General features: G+C 32.1%; 1 protein-coding gene across 2 annotated transcripts; it reads left to right on the top strand.

Moving 5' to 3' along the window:
• The first annotated feature begins 3,770 nt into the window (after positions 1–3,770).
• Positions 3,771–7,473, top strand: LOC107411154 (enoyl-[acyl-carrier-protein] reductase, mitochondrial). Of its 2 annotated transcripts, none has more exons than XM_016018687.4 (10): positions 3,771–4,059; positions 4,155–4,252; positions 4,782–4,913; positions 5,144–5,287; positions 5,361–5,463; positions 5,628–5,727; positions 5,993–6,069; positions 6,206–6,284; positions 6,933–6,999; positions 7,222–7,473. In XM_016018687.4, exons 1-10 carry the CDS (start codon positions 3,881–3,883, stop codon positions 7,230–7,232), a joined length of 990 nt encoding a protein of 329 aa, XP_015874173.3. In that variant the 5' UTR covers positions 3,771–3,880; the 3' UTR covers positions 7,233–7,473. The 2 variants fall into 2 exon arrangements, with proteins under 2 accessions (XP_015874173.3, XP_015874172.3); XM_016018686.4 differs by having other exon boundaries at positions 3,772–4,059; positions 6,933–7,051.
• Positions 7,474–16,022: the final 8,549 nt, after the last annotated feature.

Here is a 16,022-nt window from a genome sequence, read left to right as displayed (position 1 = left end):
AAACAAAAAACTTTACACCCGAAAGTCACTAATCAACAACAAGATCGAACAATCCACATACATAAACATATATTCATGCGGAAATTGTCTTAAGATTGTTAGAAAAATAACATGGATATATGTGTATATATGTGGAATAACAATTGTCAATAATCATTATCAAATACAGGAAATAAAAATATAAAATAAAAACCTGCATGTCCTTAGTTTTAATCTGCTGGTTGAAAAATAGTCCGAAGCCTGTGTGATACCACAGTGTCCTTGAAACCGTCCCACCGGTGCAGATGTTTTCTGACGGTTGTCTCCCAGGATACAACGAAATCTAAGCTTTTGGATGCAGCACCACTAAAGCTTTCCCTTGAACTTTCAGTATACCTTTGCTTTACCACTCTCTAAATGCAAACCTTTTTGAAAATCTTTTCACTGGTCAAACAAGAATAAAAAAAAAAAAAAAAAAAAAAAAAAAAAAAAAAAAACCAATTCTATTTCCTACTCTCTTCTCCCTCCTTTTTCTCGTACCCCAGAAAAGCCTTTTCCTTTTCCAAAAAACCCAAAACGGCACCAAAATAAATTTCATTTAATGCCCACTATTACAAACCGTCCAAATCATTCAAATTCCTTAAAACGTTATAAGTTTCTCACTTGCCGTTAAAGGATGCAGCAGCAACAAGTATCCTTTCCCGGCAATGGTATCGCCTCTGGACTTATACTAATACCCTCAACTTCTATTACGAACGAAGTTCCAAGTGGGACAGTCAGAAGAATCATATCTGTCTGTTCATGGAGTGGGTGGATACTGTAATTAAGCAGCATAAGTGTGACATAAATCTGTTTAGTGTTGTTTTTAATCTCAAAGCGACATCTAAATCATCTTTTTCTTGCATTAATAATTGGATTAGGTTCGCCATGAAAAAGAGGGTTCAAGCTCTTCATTTGTGTTTGTTTACTACCCCTCGAGTTCCAAAAATTGAAGCCAGCTATGTTCTTCACCAGAAACTGTTCAGTCCAAAATGCTTCGTTGGGTTTAAGTCGTTGAAGGTGCTTCATTTGATAAATGTAAATGTTTGTGGAGAAGTTATAGAGTACGTGTTGTCTAAATGTTTTAGTCTTGAAGAATTACTTGTTCATGGTTCATTAACATTGGTCAATTTAAGAGTTGTTCGACCATCACTTGCACTGAAATATTTGGTGATAGCATATTGTTTCAAGATTAGGAGCATTGAAATATGTGATGCTGAAAACCTTGTTTCCTTTTATTGTTGTTGTTATGAAGAGGACCGTGACTTAAGATTGCTTATTAGGAATGTGCCTATGCTTCTTAGACTGTTTATTTATTCATCCCACATTGGCTATCGTTATGTTTCGAAAAACAAGTTTTCGTTTTGTCTCTCCACGCTAAAGTTTCTCGGATTTGACTAAAAAGGTTAGTATATGAAATTTATTTTTATGATGTTTTTCTCAAAAAATGACTTTTCATGTTAGAAGCTACTAATTTTAATTAACTCACTTTTTTTTTCCCGAAAAAATAATAAAATTCAGCCCTATGAAGAGAATGGTGTGTATCCTATATCAACAAATCTCAAATGGTTGACATTGGTACTTAATTTGCATGACAAATTTAGTCTTCTTCGATTAGTTCCTTTCATGAAGGCGTTTCCTTATCTACATAGACTTACATTGCAGGTATGGAAAGTTTTCTTAATTTACGTACAAATTCTATTGACATTGGTAATATGGATTTGGATTTGAACTTGAATCATTTTTAAGGAAATAATAGGCTTTGCCACTAGGTTATTCCAAAAGAAGCAAAATTTGTGCGTATAGATATAGCATTTCGAAAATTGATTACCCGCCAAGGTCTTTAGGTGTTTGAAGATTTATTCTTTTTTCTCTATGTGTTTTCGTTATATGTAGACATGTGAGGGGTTATTGGTGGTTCTTACGAAGATATATTTTTCTTGGTGCAGTTATTTTCCTATAAGGAAAATGAGGAATTGGACTTGGAGCTTTTGAAACCTACAAAATGCCCTCACAATTACCTCAAGAAACTGTCTATATTAAACTATTTAGGACGTACGATTGATATTGAAATTATCTTCTACTTAATTGAGAATGTAGTTTCGCTTGAGCAAATCTCTGTTGATACTGACGGTAAAGAAAAGGGGGGAGGTCATGCCATGCAACATCTGAAAGTAAAGATTCCCTCTCGTATAGAATTTGAATACATTTAATAAAAGTCTATTTTATTTGTTTTGAGAATTAATGTGGAGATTGTTATAATGTAAATAAATATACATATATATAGTTACTGTACATCACCAAATTAGTGGTTCGATTATGGAACCTGAAGCAAAAACTGTTGCTTTCATTTTATTATTATTTAAGATCAGTGGATTGAAATTTATATAGATATTTAAAAATAATTGAGTTGAGATTTGAAATATAGTTATTATTTACAGTGAATTTCTTTTTCAATCTTTAAACCATGTAACAATTACATATCTAAAGTGTGCATCCTTCTATAGTCATTAAATGCTCTATAAATTCAAATATTCAAGCCCATTTAGCTATTCTTGGAGAGGTTCTGCCAATTCTCTATATAATTTTCAATGAGGTTTTTCTTGGATAGGGCCATTCCAAAAATCTTGGAGAGACTCCTGGGTGGATCCCATCACAAGGCTTGTAGCCAAAGGTTTTCCATTAAACTCAAGCAATTGATTACATTGAAACATTTAGGATGCTGATCAAAGCTACAACGATTAACATTGTTTTAACCTTGGCATTCTCTAATAATTGGCCAGTTAGACAATTTGAATTCAAAAATGTTTTCTAAATGGTGATTTAAATAAACTAGTTTATATGGTTCAACCATAAGGATTTGTTCATCTACGGGCTACTACTCATCATGTAAATGTTTGCAAGCTTTCTAAAGCTTTGTATGGGTTGAAACAAGCTCTTATGACTTGGTTTGACAAGCTTAACAGTATACTCCCTAGTTTCGACTTTACAAACTCTCAATCAGATGCTTCTTTATTCATTTTGAAGCTAGAAGCTGCTTATATCATATTGTTGGCCTATATAGATGATATTTTGCTTATCGCCGAGCAACTGTGTAATTTTCTCTCTAAAGGATTTAGAGGACATGCATTATTCTTGGGAGTTGAAGTGGTGAGAAAGGATTCAACGTTTGTTCTAAGCCAAGCTAAATATATCTCAAATTTCCTTAACAAAAACTAAGATGGATAGTGCAAAAGCTGCATCAACTCCCATGTGTTCAAGCAAAAGGCTTTCTCAATATGATGGTGATCCCTTTCTTGATCCTATTATTTATAGAAGTACAATAAGTGCTCTTTAATATCTTTCCAATATTACAATAAATGATATTTCATTCACTGCTAGTTTCTGCAATCTCAAACAATACTTCATGTGTTCAAGAAAATGATACTATGTAGAGTTCAAATAATAAAGAGTTAGAAAGATAAGGAAAACTTACGAAAATAATAAAAGAAAAGAAAAACAAATGCATACACTGGATGAGGATGATGAGATGGTAGAGTTTATTCATTTTACTTTTATTATGAATAATAAATCGTTTTTTTTGTAATTTGTAAATCTATGCTGTAGATTTATAATTTTTTTTAATATTAAGTTTAAACTTTTTTAATACTTTTAAATATTTTTAATTTTTTAAAGTTGAAATTTCCAAGGGTTTTATTTATACTAAAATAAAGTTTTATCTCTTCTTTTATTATTATTATTGTTATTATTGCTTTGGGCGGATATGTGCACACCAATAAACGACGACGTCTTATAGCGCAACGGCGTGAAAGTTCGGAAATATTCTAGCAGGTAGTTCCGTGAGAGCTGGACAGAGAAAGTAATGGCGTCGGTGGTGCGATCAGGGGCTTGGAAAGCTCTCAAAAATGGTTCAACATCGGAATCCTTCGTCCACCTCCATCGATTCCAAACCCTAAGAGTACGCTCGTTCTCGGCCACCATGTCGCCGCCGTCCAAGGCCGTTGTGTATGAACAGCATGGACCTCCCGATAGCGTTACCAGGTCTGCCTCACTTGCTCTTTTACCTACTCAGCTTCTCAGAGACTTAGAAAAACTAAAACCCCCTAACCATTTTGGTCATTATTCTTTGCTGGAAGAGTCGTAGAATTACTGCCAGTGGAAGTGAAAGAGAACGATGTATGTGTTAGAATGCTCGCCTCTCCAATCAACCCCTCTGATATCAATCGCATTGAAGGTTTTCTATTTCCCCCTTAATTTTGTTTTAATTTGATTTTTCCTTTTTTTCTTTTTCAAATAATTAATTGGATAATTTAGATTACCATTGGTTTGTCTAGGAACATGAGGAATCAATTGAAAAAAAAAGAAAAAAAGAAAAAAAGAAAAAAAAGATTCCAATAGATGGTTCGAGTTATTTGTTGGAGAAAAAATAATTGAGATATGTTGTTGTGTTAAGCTTGGGCTAGTGGAATTTAAGTCTTTATAGGTTGAAGTTCAAAATATGCAACATCTCAGCAGCCATCTTAAAGGAATGCATATTAATTTGATTTTTTTTATTATTTTATTTATTCATGGGCCTTAAAAATATATATATATATATATATATATATATATATATATATATATATATATATATATATATATATATATATATATATATATATATATATATATATATATATATATATATATTTCGGTAGAAATATATGTTTTTGGAAATTAGCTATAGTTGATGTTGACGGGTTTTTGAACTTGAATCGTGATAGGGGTGTATCCTGTGAGGCCACAAGTGCCAGCAGTTGGAGGATATGAAGGTGTAGGAGAAGTACACTCCGTTGGCTCTGCTGTTAAGGGTCTCTTACCTGGTGATAGGGTTATTCCATCGCCGCCATCGTTTGGTATATATATTTTGTTCTCCCCATATTTACATTATTGATTTTCATCATGATGCATTTCTGATAACACCAAACCAAGGCAATAGACATCTTTGAATTTTGTTGCTCTTTCATTTCTGTTTTTGAAAGAGTGCTGTTGGCATTTGGCAGGAAGAAAATCTTAACTCATGGCACTCAATGCCTGTGTGCTCTGCCTAACTTTACTGGGTAATAATATATTTCTTTTTGCTTAGGTACATGGCAGACTTATATTGTTAAAGATCAGAGTGTCTGGTACAAGGTCAATAAGGAATCACCTATGGAATATGCTGCCACTATAACTGTAAATCCTTTGACTGCTTTAAGAATGCTTGAAGATTTTGTAACATTAAACTCAGGTACTGCCGTATCTGTATTTCATATGTTTCTTTTCTTTAGCTATTAATCTCTGATAAGTTTGAGTTTGATTAGGAGATGCTATTGTTCAGAATGGGGCCACAAGCATTGTGGGGCAGTGCATCATTCAGATTGCACGATCTCGTGGCATCCGTAGTGTCAATATTATAAGGGACAGGTGCTAACTGGAAAGTTTAGCTTTTGTTCTTGAGCTTGTCTACTTTTTATATTTGCAGTCTGCTATTTATGCAAATCAATTATGACATGGAAAATCCCCATTTTTTCTGAGGAAATTTTCCAAAGAAAAGGATTCTAACTTTCATTTGAATTGTCTTCTAACAGGACTGGGTCAGAAGAGGTAAAACAAAAGCTTAGAAAACTTGGTGCAGATGAAGTTTTTACAGAGAGTGAATTGGAAGTGAAAAACGTCAAAAGTCTTCTGGTATCATTTTCATTTACTTGTACTCATGGTTTCTGATATACGGATGTCCTGCTGCTACTTTTTTTTTTTTTTTTTTTTAAATTTATTTGTTCATGTTTTACTAAATTTTTGCTACGTACATCTTGTTGGCAAAAAAGGCTGGTATCATTTTCAGTTACTTGTACTTTTATGGTTTCTGATATATGGAGGTCCTTAGCATATGAATATGCATTGTGTTTTTTTCTTTCGTGTTTTTCTAATTCTGTACATCTTGTTGACATGAAAGGCTGGTCTACCAGAACCTGCACTTGGATTTAACTGTGTTGGTGGCAATGCTGCTTCTTTGGTTCTCAAATTTTTGAGGTGGGGATGTATTACATTGTTTTTTTAAGGACACCATGCTATTTGTCTTCTTGTTATTTATTTATTTATTTATTTTGGTTCTAAAGACTAAAATCAATGTCCCCAAACAAATAAAAATAATTTGCTTTGATCTCAGGCAGGGAGGAACAATGGTAACCTACGGTGGCATGTCCAAGAAACCTATTACAGTATCCACTTCATCTTTCATTTTTAAGGTAGTTATTGCATGCCCTTTATTGCTGTTCTGCTTAATAGTTCTGGAACAAAACTATCAATGAAAAACTGCAGGTTTCAGATTACTCTTCAACATTATGATGTGCATGTATAAGCAAGTAGAACATTAGGAGATGTTACATTAGAAAATAGCCAACATAGGGAAACCTTACTTGAATTTAGCCAAAACAAGGGTGAGATATAAATACCATAAAATGAGATGGTTTATTTAACTGAAAAGAAGACCTCACTTAATGAGCATAGATGAGTAATAACAGTTGAAGTTTCCAATAGATAATAAAGAAAGATATCGTTAAAGATAAGTCTCCATAGCAATAGACAAAGGTGAAAAAAAGAAGGATAGAAATATTGTTAAAAGAATTTGTTGAGCATTTTAAAATCCCATCCAGGTTGACTGTACATTCCGTGGCAGAAGTGGAGATTATTTTGATAAGTAATATGTTATCATGTTTTCTAATGACCATTGTTAAATATGCTCATCAGTCTATAATTCTGGAAAATATATCCCCCCCCCCCAAAAAAAAAAAAAAAAAGTCTATAATGCTAGAGACAAAATTGTTTCACCGATTTTATACCAGTTTGCGATGTCATGTCATGTTTGCGTCATTAATTATTTATCTGCTTTTCAGAACCTTTCTCTGAGGGGATTCTGGTTGCAGAAATGGATGAGTGCAGATAAGGCAAAAGAATGTAGAGGTATGATAGATTACCTCTTGGACCTAGCTCGGGAAGGGAAACTAAAATATGAGTATGCTCTCTTTTGTTGACAACATAGTTGCTCCTTTTGAATTCTTTCATCTCTATTTATGTCCTGACAGGCAACCGCATTCAGTATAAATGTATAAACAAGCGAATATTTATATTTTATATTTTGTTGCATGAATTATAAATGTTAATATAGATTTTACCAATTTGCAGGATGGAGGTGACTCCTTTTGACGATTTCCACATTGCACTTGACAAAGCACTTGGGAAGCAAGGAAGCCAACCGAAACAAATCATCAAATTCTGAAGTGAAGGTGTTTGTTTTATCATTGTGCTATATCTATACATCTTGTAGTTACAGTTAATAGCATGGCACTAATATGTCAGATTTTGGATTTCCTATACATAACAATGTAATTGCAGTAGTTCTTTGAAAATGCATTAAAAGCACAGAGACTTCTGACTTGCTGATGAGATTTACCATAAGGGAAAACTTTATCGTAAAATTATAATATACCAACGATGACCACCAACTCTGCCACTAAATATGATTGAGACTGTTAGACATAGAAACCTATTTACAATATAAATTATTTTAATTTTTGTTTTTAAGAAGAGGGCAAAGAAAGCTGAAGAACTTCTTTAGACAAAGAACTTCATTAAACATAGTGATACAGCGGGAAATTTTAACTACAACTGATTTTAGGGATGTGCTATTATGGGTTTTCTTACATCTGTTAATTTTAATCCAAAGTGAACTATAGCAAGGAACAATGGTATAAAGGTTTTCCTGAAACTAACCGAATTTTTCTTTTAATAATAGGACCAATTATTATTATCAAGTTCAGAATGATAAATATAAAGTGAACACAATAATTCCAAGAAGAAATTAAAATTGACTATATATATATATATATATATATGAGTTTTAAAATTAAGGGAATCTATATGGATCAAAATTGACTAACCAAAAAAATTTAAATATTAAAAAAATTGACTAGTTTTTTCAATTTACATATAAGATGAAGAAAAATATTGATTAATTAGAAAACTAATCATTTTTTTCAACTTTTAAATTTTTTGGTAGTTAATTTGAAAATTAAACTAATACGAATTAATAGTAAATGGAAGAGCTAATGCATAACATTTTAATTTTAAAACTCGATAATCCAATTTACAATTTAACCAAAGTAGAAGATATTAAAATGCAATTAACCTAAAAATTTAAGATGATAATTAATTTATGTTATAGCACAAGAATATATAATTTGAATGTTATAACTACTTTTAGATCAACACATTGAACAAGATTATTAAATAGATTGTATTTACATAATTAATTAAACATGAACTATGTTTTAGCATATGAATTATAAATTACTTGTTCATCAAACCAATATATATAAGATATACTCAATTAAATTTAGAATCTATGAATTAAATTTTATGGTCTTAAACCCATTCATATACCATGAGACCTATTCCCGATATAAACTTTCAACATTGAGCTATCCCCAGATGAAACATATGATGAAGGAGCCTGATCAGGAAATTCTCAACTCATCTCCTTCCATAAGCAGAAGACAATCAGGAAATTGAGCCATTTTTCTGACCGACCGTTTTACTTTATTTATTTTTAAACACCATACAGGGCTATATTTGCCCTCAGTATAATTTTTTTATACAAACCAAAAAAAAAGAAAAAAGAAAGAGACTATCCCCAATAGGGGACTATCCCCAAAAGGGGAGCTTACATATCTACATATAAATTTAAAAAATAAAGCTATCGACCAAAACAAGATCAACTATAATTCGATCCAATACCTATATGTATCATGTCAACTTCGCAATAAGCTAAGATCTTCAACCAAATTTGCAATTTCTAAATAATTGCAAAATTTAAAAAAAAAAATTCAATATATCGCATGCCTTTTAATAACAATTGAAAATATGATATCAAAACCATTGATGTGCATTTTAGAAATTAAAGAATAACACAAAATCCAAGTGGCTAATGGAAGCATAAGCGAATACTTATATAGCATATTGATATTACATATGTATCATATCAAACATGATTTAGTGGAAATATATATATATATATATATATATATATATATATATATATATATATATATATATATATATATATAGCAAGTAGGAATACAAACCTTTAGCATAAGGCTCTGCGAATAATGAGAAGCCTTAATGAAAGGAATTTTTAAAAAAAAATTGAATTTATCCCATTGCCTACGTATCAACTTAAGCCGCTGTAGGTTTATTAACATAGGAACAGGATACTCTTGATTTTACACAATCCGGTCAACCAGTAGGGAATTCCATATATTTGATCTTAAGGCCAAGTAATGAAAGTATTGAGACTGATCATTATTTAAATATTGAGACTGATTTTATTTAATATTATGTAATAGACTTATACATGATCTTACATGAATTAATTTGTATATAAATTAATTATGTCTTTCTATTGACGTTTAAATTTATGCATCTTAAATCTTATATATAATAATAATAGTCTTGCAGGACAGCATGATGGCAATTCCATCTTTCATAGTTTATACATACATATATATATATATATATGTTAGAATAAAGCGAGATAAAGCTTGGTTCTGGTAAATTTGATCATTTATTTACCATTTTATTGTAAAAAGCACTTATTTCACAATTGTGACGTATTTCATTTATTTTACTTTAGTATTGAGATTGAAATATTGTCTAATTGCTTTTGTTTTATTATTATTTACAATCTGTCCATTTCATGAATATAATGAAATAATAATAGATTGATTGATTTGAAATTGTTATTAATATTTTTCTATGGAAAAAAAGAAGAAGAGATTACTGGGAATTGATTAGAATTAATAGTTGTAACATGTACATTAGTCATCACTTTGTTTTCTTTATTAATAGGCAACCATCTAGAACCGAATTGTTTCTTGGTAGAACAATTACAAGAGATGATTGTAGTTTGTCCAGGTCTTATATGTTCTTTTGAATCTAAGAAGACGAGTAATGTGGCTCACTGTATTGCTAACCACAATGGTTTACTACTATGTTTCGAGCTGATGTTTGATGGTTATTTTTGTTTTTAAAAAAATTAATTACCACGCAGTCAAATTTCAACAGAAGGTTAGTTATTGTTAACAAATAAATCAAATATGTAATTAAAAAAAATTGAATCGCAGAGTAAAATATTTTGGCGATTAATAAAATATCGTGTTATTTATGATTATTTCCACAAGCGTAACTAACTATATTTCCACACATTCCACTCTTTCAAATTCAAGGAGTACACTTCCACTAAAAAAAAACAAAAAAAGACAAAAAATTCTGATGTTTTTCCTTGGCGTTTATGTGGTTTCACCATGTTTTTGGTCTTATTTATTTTTTCATGCATAGAATAAACAGAGGGATGAAGTAAAAAAAATAAAAAAATAAATAATAATAATAATAATAATAATATTATGGATATTCTATAACAGAGAAATAGAATTTATATGTTTTGTGCCAACTTGTATTAGGTGAACAGAATCAATCCTGTACATTTAATAAGTAGAGGGTTATAAACATTTTCTTAACTACTTTACTTGGGATTTTTTTGGCTGAAACTGAGATTCTATTCGAAGCCTAAAAGAATAGGCTGGTAGAAACCAAACCTCGATTCAGGTAGCTACAACATATTCACTTTTTTGAATCAAATCCGTTACAAAAGAAGAAGGCAGAAAGGTGGTATCCACCTCGCTAAAAAAATTAACATGTTTAGCCCATTGTCCTACAAAATGGGCTGCTTTATTAGACCCTCTAAAGACCCACGCAAAAGAAACATTGACGAACTTTGGAACCAAAAGAAAGATGTCATTTGCCAAGTGATTAGCTTTCCAATGTAAGGAGCTAGTATCTCTAATAACTAAGCTTTCAATAACGCTGAAAGCATCTGATTCAGTCAAGATACTCATCCATCCCAACTTCTCTGCAGCCTGCAAAGCCATCGAAATGGCCTCTACCTCTGCCATTTCTGGAATTGAGATTTCCAACTTGAAAGTTTGGATTCCCAACAGTCTCCCCTGTCATTCCGGGCCACCATCGCTCAGCAGCTTCCATTTTTGCTCAAGGCAGCATCCGTATTGATTTTTATGACTCCTACTGGAGGTCTGCTCCCCAACAATGCCCTGAGTTGGAAAACAAGTTTCTTTGCACTGAATCATGACTACATAAGGACTTAACTTCATTAAACCTATCCATTATCAGCCTCATTAAGGATTCAGCTATGCCAACTTCTTCCCTTCGTGTCACACTATTACGAATCCACCATAAATGCTCCAACATGATAGTGCTGAACAAGAAGAAATTAGCTATGTCTTCTGGATGCACTGGGAGCACTCCTTCAGGTTCCAAAAGGCAATGCAGAAAGGAAGAGAGGTTTCTACAGTTTGTGAATTCCCATCTTATACACCACGAACTTGCAAACCAGTCTTTTTGCCATCTCACATTGATAAAAGACATGCTCTTCATTCTCATTAGTCTCACATCCATGCATGCACAAAGGAAATTCCACTTGGACTCCTCTACTTATAAGGTTGGACAGCACTGGAAGGCCCCCATTTGAGAGTTTCCAAAGAAAGAATTTTGAAATTTTGACTGTTCATGAAGATTGCTTTTCCACACATACTTCGACCACTTTTCATTACCTTCCAATAACCCCTCTTCCAAGATATAGGCTGACTTGACACCAAAAGAGCCTATTTTTGAACCCATCTAGATTAACTTGTCTTCTTAAGAGTTTCTTGCCCAAAATATCTTTTTGATGTTTTGTATCGAAGTGTGGTAAAAAAGTCTGGAAAGATAAGCTTCAATTCAACTCTCGTTACTCACCTTCAAGGAGTTGACCAAGCCAACAGTATTGAGGAGATGAAGGGTGCTTTGGCTTTGGGAGGAAAGCCAGGCTGTCTGGGATTCAAGGATCTTCCCATATGTTCACAGAATCCCCTTTTTCCAATTCTAAAGCCAAGACCTCTAGCTAATAGGGGTTTGATTTTCAGCACGCCATACCAGATCCAAAAGTAACCTTACTTCTTTTAGCATTTTATGAAGGAAGTGTAAGGGAAGTACTTAGCCTTGAGAGCTCTCACCCAGAGCTTATTTCTCCGTGGCACTTTATGCCCACCTCATGCCTCGCCATCGCCCATGGGAGGCTTGCTTAGCTCAAGCTCAAAGATAAAGCCGAGCTGTGGAGTGGCAGACACGGACCGACCACTTAAAGAGCTTATTTAGTCATTTTCTTTTTGGCAATTGTAAATATCACTTTATACAAGAAATCATAATGGGGTTTTCTCTAGTGATCCCTCATATCTTGGCCCGTCATTCGATATGCACTATTCTAGTGACATTCTTAAGAGATTCCCATGGTTCGGAATCAAAAATCTCGAACTTTAAATATTTATAAAAATGCCATTAGACCATTCTAAAGGTGCAGACCGTCACATTTTGCAATGAGAGCTTTGTTGAAGGATCTCATTCTTTTAAAGTCGAGCCCTCCTCTAGATTTAGGTTGACAGATCCTTCTCCAAGCCACTGTAGTGAAACCTCCCCCTCCTTTAGAATCATTTCTCCACAAAAAAAAGCTCTAGCAACCTTTTAAAAACTGTCATAACAAATTTAGGAAGAAGACACGTGGACATTGAGTAAACTGGAATAGAAGGGGCTACATGCTTAACAAGTGTAGCCCTTCCTATTTGAGATAGCAACTTTGCTTTCCATCCTTGGATTCTGGCCTCCACCTTTATTTTCAGATCTTCAAAGGCTGGCAGCTTATTTCTATCCATAAAGAGAGAGATCCTTAGGTGCCTAGTTTTTTTGTCTAGCTCTTTCATTCCAAGGCAGCTTTTAATTACCACTTTTGATTTTCCAAGTACATTTCTAGAAAAAAAAAAACATCCACACTTCTCAAAGCTAATTGCTTAACCCGTCCATCTGCAATAAGATTGGAGGCATCTAAGGACACTTCTTACCTCCTGCTCATTTGCTCTGTAAAAAATTAGCACATCATCTGCAAAAAAAAAGTGGGTTATGGAGAGGGAAGACCGACCTAGCTTAACACCATTGAATTTTCCCTCCCTTTCCCACTTGTGTGACATTCTGGATAGCAGATCGGCTACAAGGATGAATAAGGAGGGAGATAATGGGTCTCCTTGCTTTAGGCCTCTTTCCATAGGAATTTTCACAAACACACCACCATTTAGCAAGAGCTCCATAGAAATGGAGGATATACAATTTAGAATTAACTTGGTGCATTTGTCGGAGAAACCAAAGAGAGTGAGGATTCGGATAAGCACCACCTAGTTTACTCTATCATAAGCCTTCTGCATACATGGATCTTTTAATCCCTTTTTTACGCCTTATAGAGTGGACTATTTCATTTGCCAAAATAGTATTCTCTCCGATCCAGCGACCTGGCACAAAAGCTGATTGACAAAGATTTGATCCTTAAAATTTTTCTGAACTATTGTTTTTGTAACTTTTTAGTTGAATTTAAAGTGCGTGTTAATTGAAAAGGCACCATAAATGTGATTTATTCTTTTGAGTGGCTGTTCTTGACTATGTCAAAATGCTTAATGACACCAAATCGACAACATTAAATTAAAAAAAGTATCTTCCAAAACAATTTACTGAAACCAAATGGACGACATAAAAAGGAGTTGTCGATGACACTAAATTTGAAAAGGTTCATCTAATATCGTGCACATTCAAAGTAAATGGACGATACTCAGGTTCTATAATGTCGCCCAATTTATTAAAATAGATGACGTCCAATTCTATAGTATCATCCAATTTCCCAATATGGACGACATCGATATTATGACATTTGTAATGTCTTCCCATTGCTCAAGATAGATGACACCTGTTGAGTAGACTCATCCAATTTCTCCAAATAGACGACACTAACTTCTGAAGATGTCATGCAATATATTTATTAAATTAAATATTTTTTTCATAAATAAGAAATTGTATATTTAATCAAATATATATGTAATTTATTATTTCAGCAAAATTGTAGTCTTCTTCCTTTTACTAATTTATTGCACTTATTTTTTTTTATCATAATCATTAATTTCTTAATTTACTGTACTAAAATTTATTTCAAAATTATTTAAACAAAATAAATAAAATTTATTTAGAAAATTTATTGTAAAATTTATTTTAGTCAATTTACAATATTAGAGTAAATTTATAAATTAAACAATAGTATTTAAATAAATAAATTTAAAATAAATTGTACAAATAAAAATAAATATATTATATTTACAATTTTTTAAATATTTTTTAATTTTTCATAAAGAATTAAAGAAAGAATATATTTCATATACCTCCCCGGAGGTTTGGAAATTGCAACGCCCATCCTGAGTTTTAATGAAATTGTAACATCCTTCCCTACTGTTAGACTATCTCCATTAAACTTAATTGGAGAAGGGCATTAACATATTCTCACACCTCTGAACATAATTGACCTGTTTGACTATATGATAGAGATGTAACCCCAATAGCTGAGAACCATTTTCAGGTATTTTCCAATGGTTTTCTTAAAAATTCGTGGTTTACGCACTGACCACCAAGATTTGGTGGGAATAGAAGATGGTTTTCCCTCCTACTTGCATAGGAAGGAAGAGTGAGGAGTGTTGTAATGGTTTTGAAGATTGACAAAGGATTGTGTTTGAAACTGAAGCAGAAAACGAAGAACAAAGAAAGGTATATAATGGATTTTGAACTCTTATATGGTTAGGTTTTTAGATTGTAATTTTGTTTAAGTTTTAGAGTTTTCTTTGTTATTATTATTATTATTATTTTGTTCGGTTTTGTTTTAGAAAAGTTGGATGATGTGGGCATAATTCTATAGGAATTTTTTTTTTTTATTTAGTATTTTGGTTTTTGTTTTGGTTAGGGTTTCAAATTTGGGTTAGGGTTAGGATTTTAATTTGTGTTCCAAACATTGGAAACTTATGTTCAAATTTGGGGTTTCATTTCACTACAACAATCACATTGACAAGAGATGCAATTAATACGTCATGCAAAATAAAAATCGATGCTTCATGAAGCATCGCATGATATCGTGTCATTAAAATTAAAACACAAAAGCCGACGTTTCAAAAGTGTCGCCTAATATTCAAGAAAAACTGACGCTTCAAAAGTGTCGCCTAATATTCAAGAAAAGCCGAAGCTTTTTAATATTAAAAAGTGTCACTATATGTACAATAATCCGACACTTTTTAAAAAAATAGTCGCTAAATGTTGAAGAACGGCCGATGCTTTTGCCAAAAAGTATCACTAAAAGTTTAAAAAACACCAAGAGAAATGTTGACATTTTCTTAAAAGCATTGACTAGTCAAACAAGTTTTTAGCGAGAGTTAGACGTTTAACGACGCTTTTCATCGCTATATAAAAATCATCGCTAAAAATTTATATAATAGCGGTTGAATGGGTATCAATTATGATTTCAAATATTCCATCTCAATGAGTATATATGCATGGTAGTTTAATTGCTTTTGTTTGTATGTATAAAATAGTTGACCAAATTGTAAAAATATTATATGGGTTAATATTTAATTTATTCGAAATATTATTTTGTTATACAAATATTTATTTTAATTTTGTTATCTTTTAATTATTTTGCATGAAGTTAGCTTTTAAACAATCTAATTTTGACAAAAGTAAAACACCATTCAAACCCAAAAAAAGAAGAAGAGAAAAACTAATGCTTTTAACAAAAAGTGTCACCAAATATAATAATAGCTAACGCTTTAACATAAAAGCGTCGGGTTTTTCTTTTCTTTTTTTGTGAATTTTAATTTTTTTAAAGTTTGATTAATATGCATATAATTATGTAAATTATACATAGATAAATTGGGGAATAAGTGGTTGGTGAATCATTTTGCATGAAGTTATCTTTTCAATAATCTAATTTTGTAAAAATTAAAACAACATTCAAACCAAAAAAA

The sequence above is a fragment of the Ziziphus jujuba genome, chromosome 10 (assembly GCF_031755915.1).
Source record: "Ziziphus jujuba cultivar Dongzao chromosome 10, ASM3175591v1".
Lineage (NCBI taxonomy): Eukaryota > Viridiplantae > Streptophyta > Magnoliopsida > Rosales > Rhamnaceae > Ziziphus > Ziziphus jujuba.
This window is presented reverse-complemented; position numbering and strand designations above follow the sequence as displayed.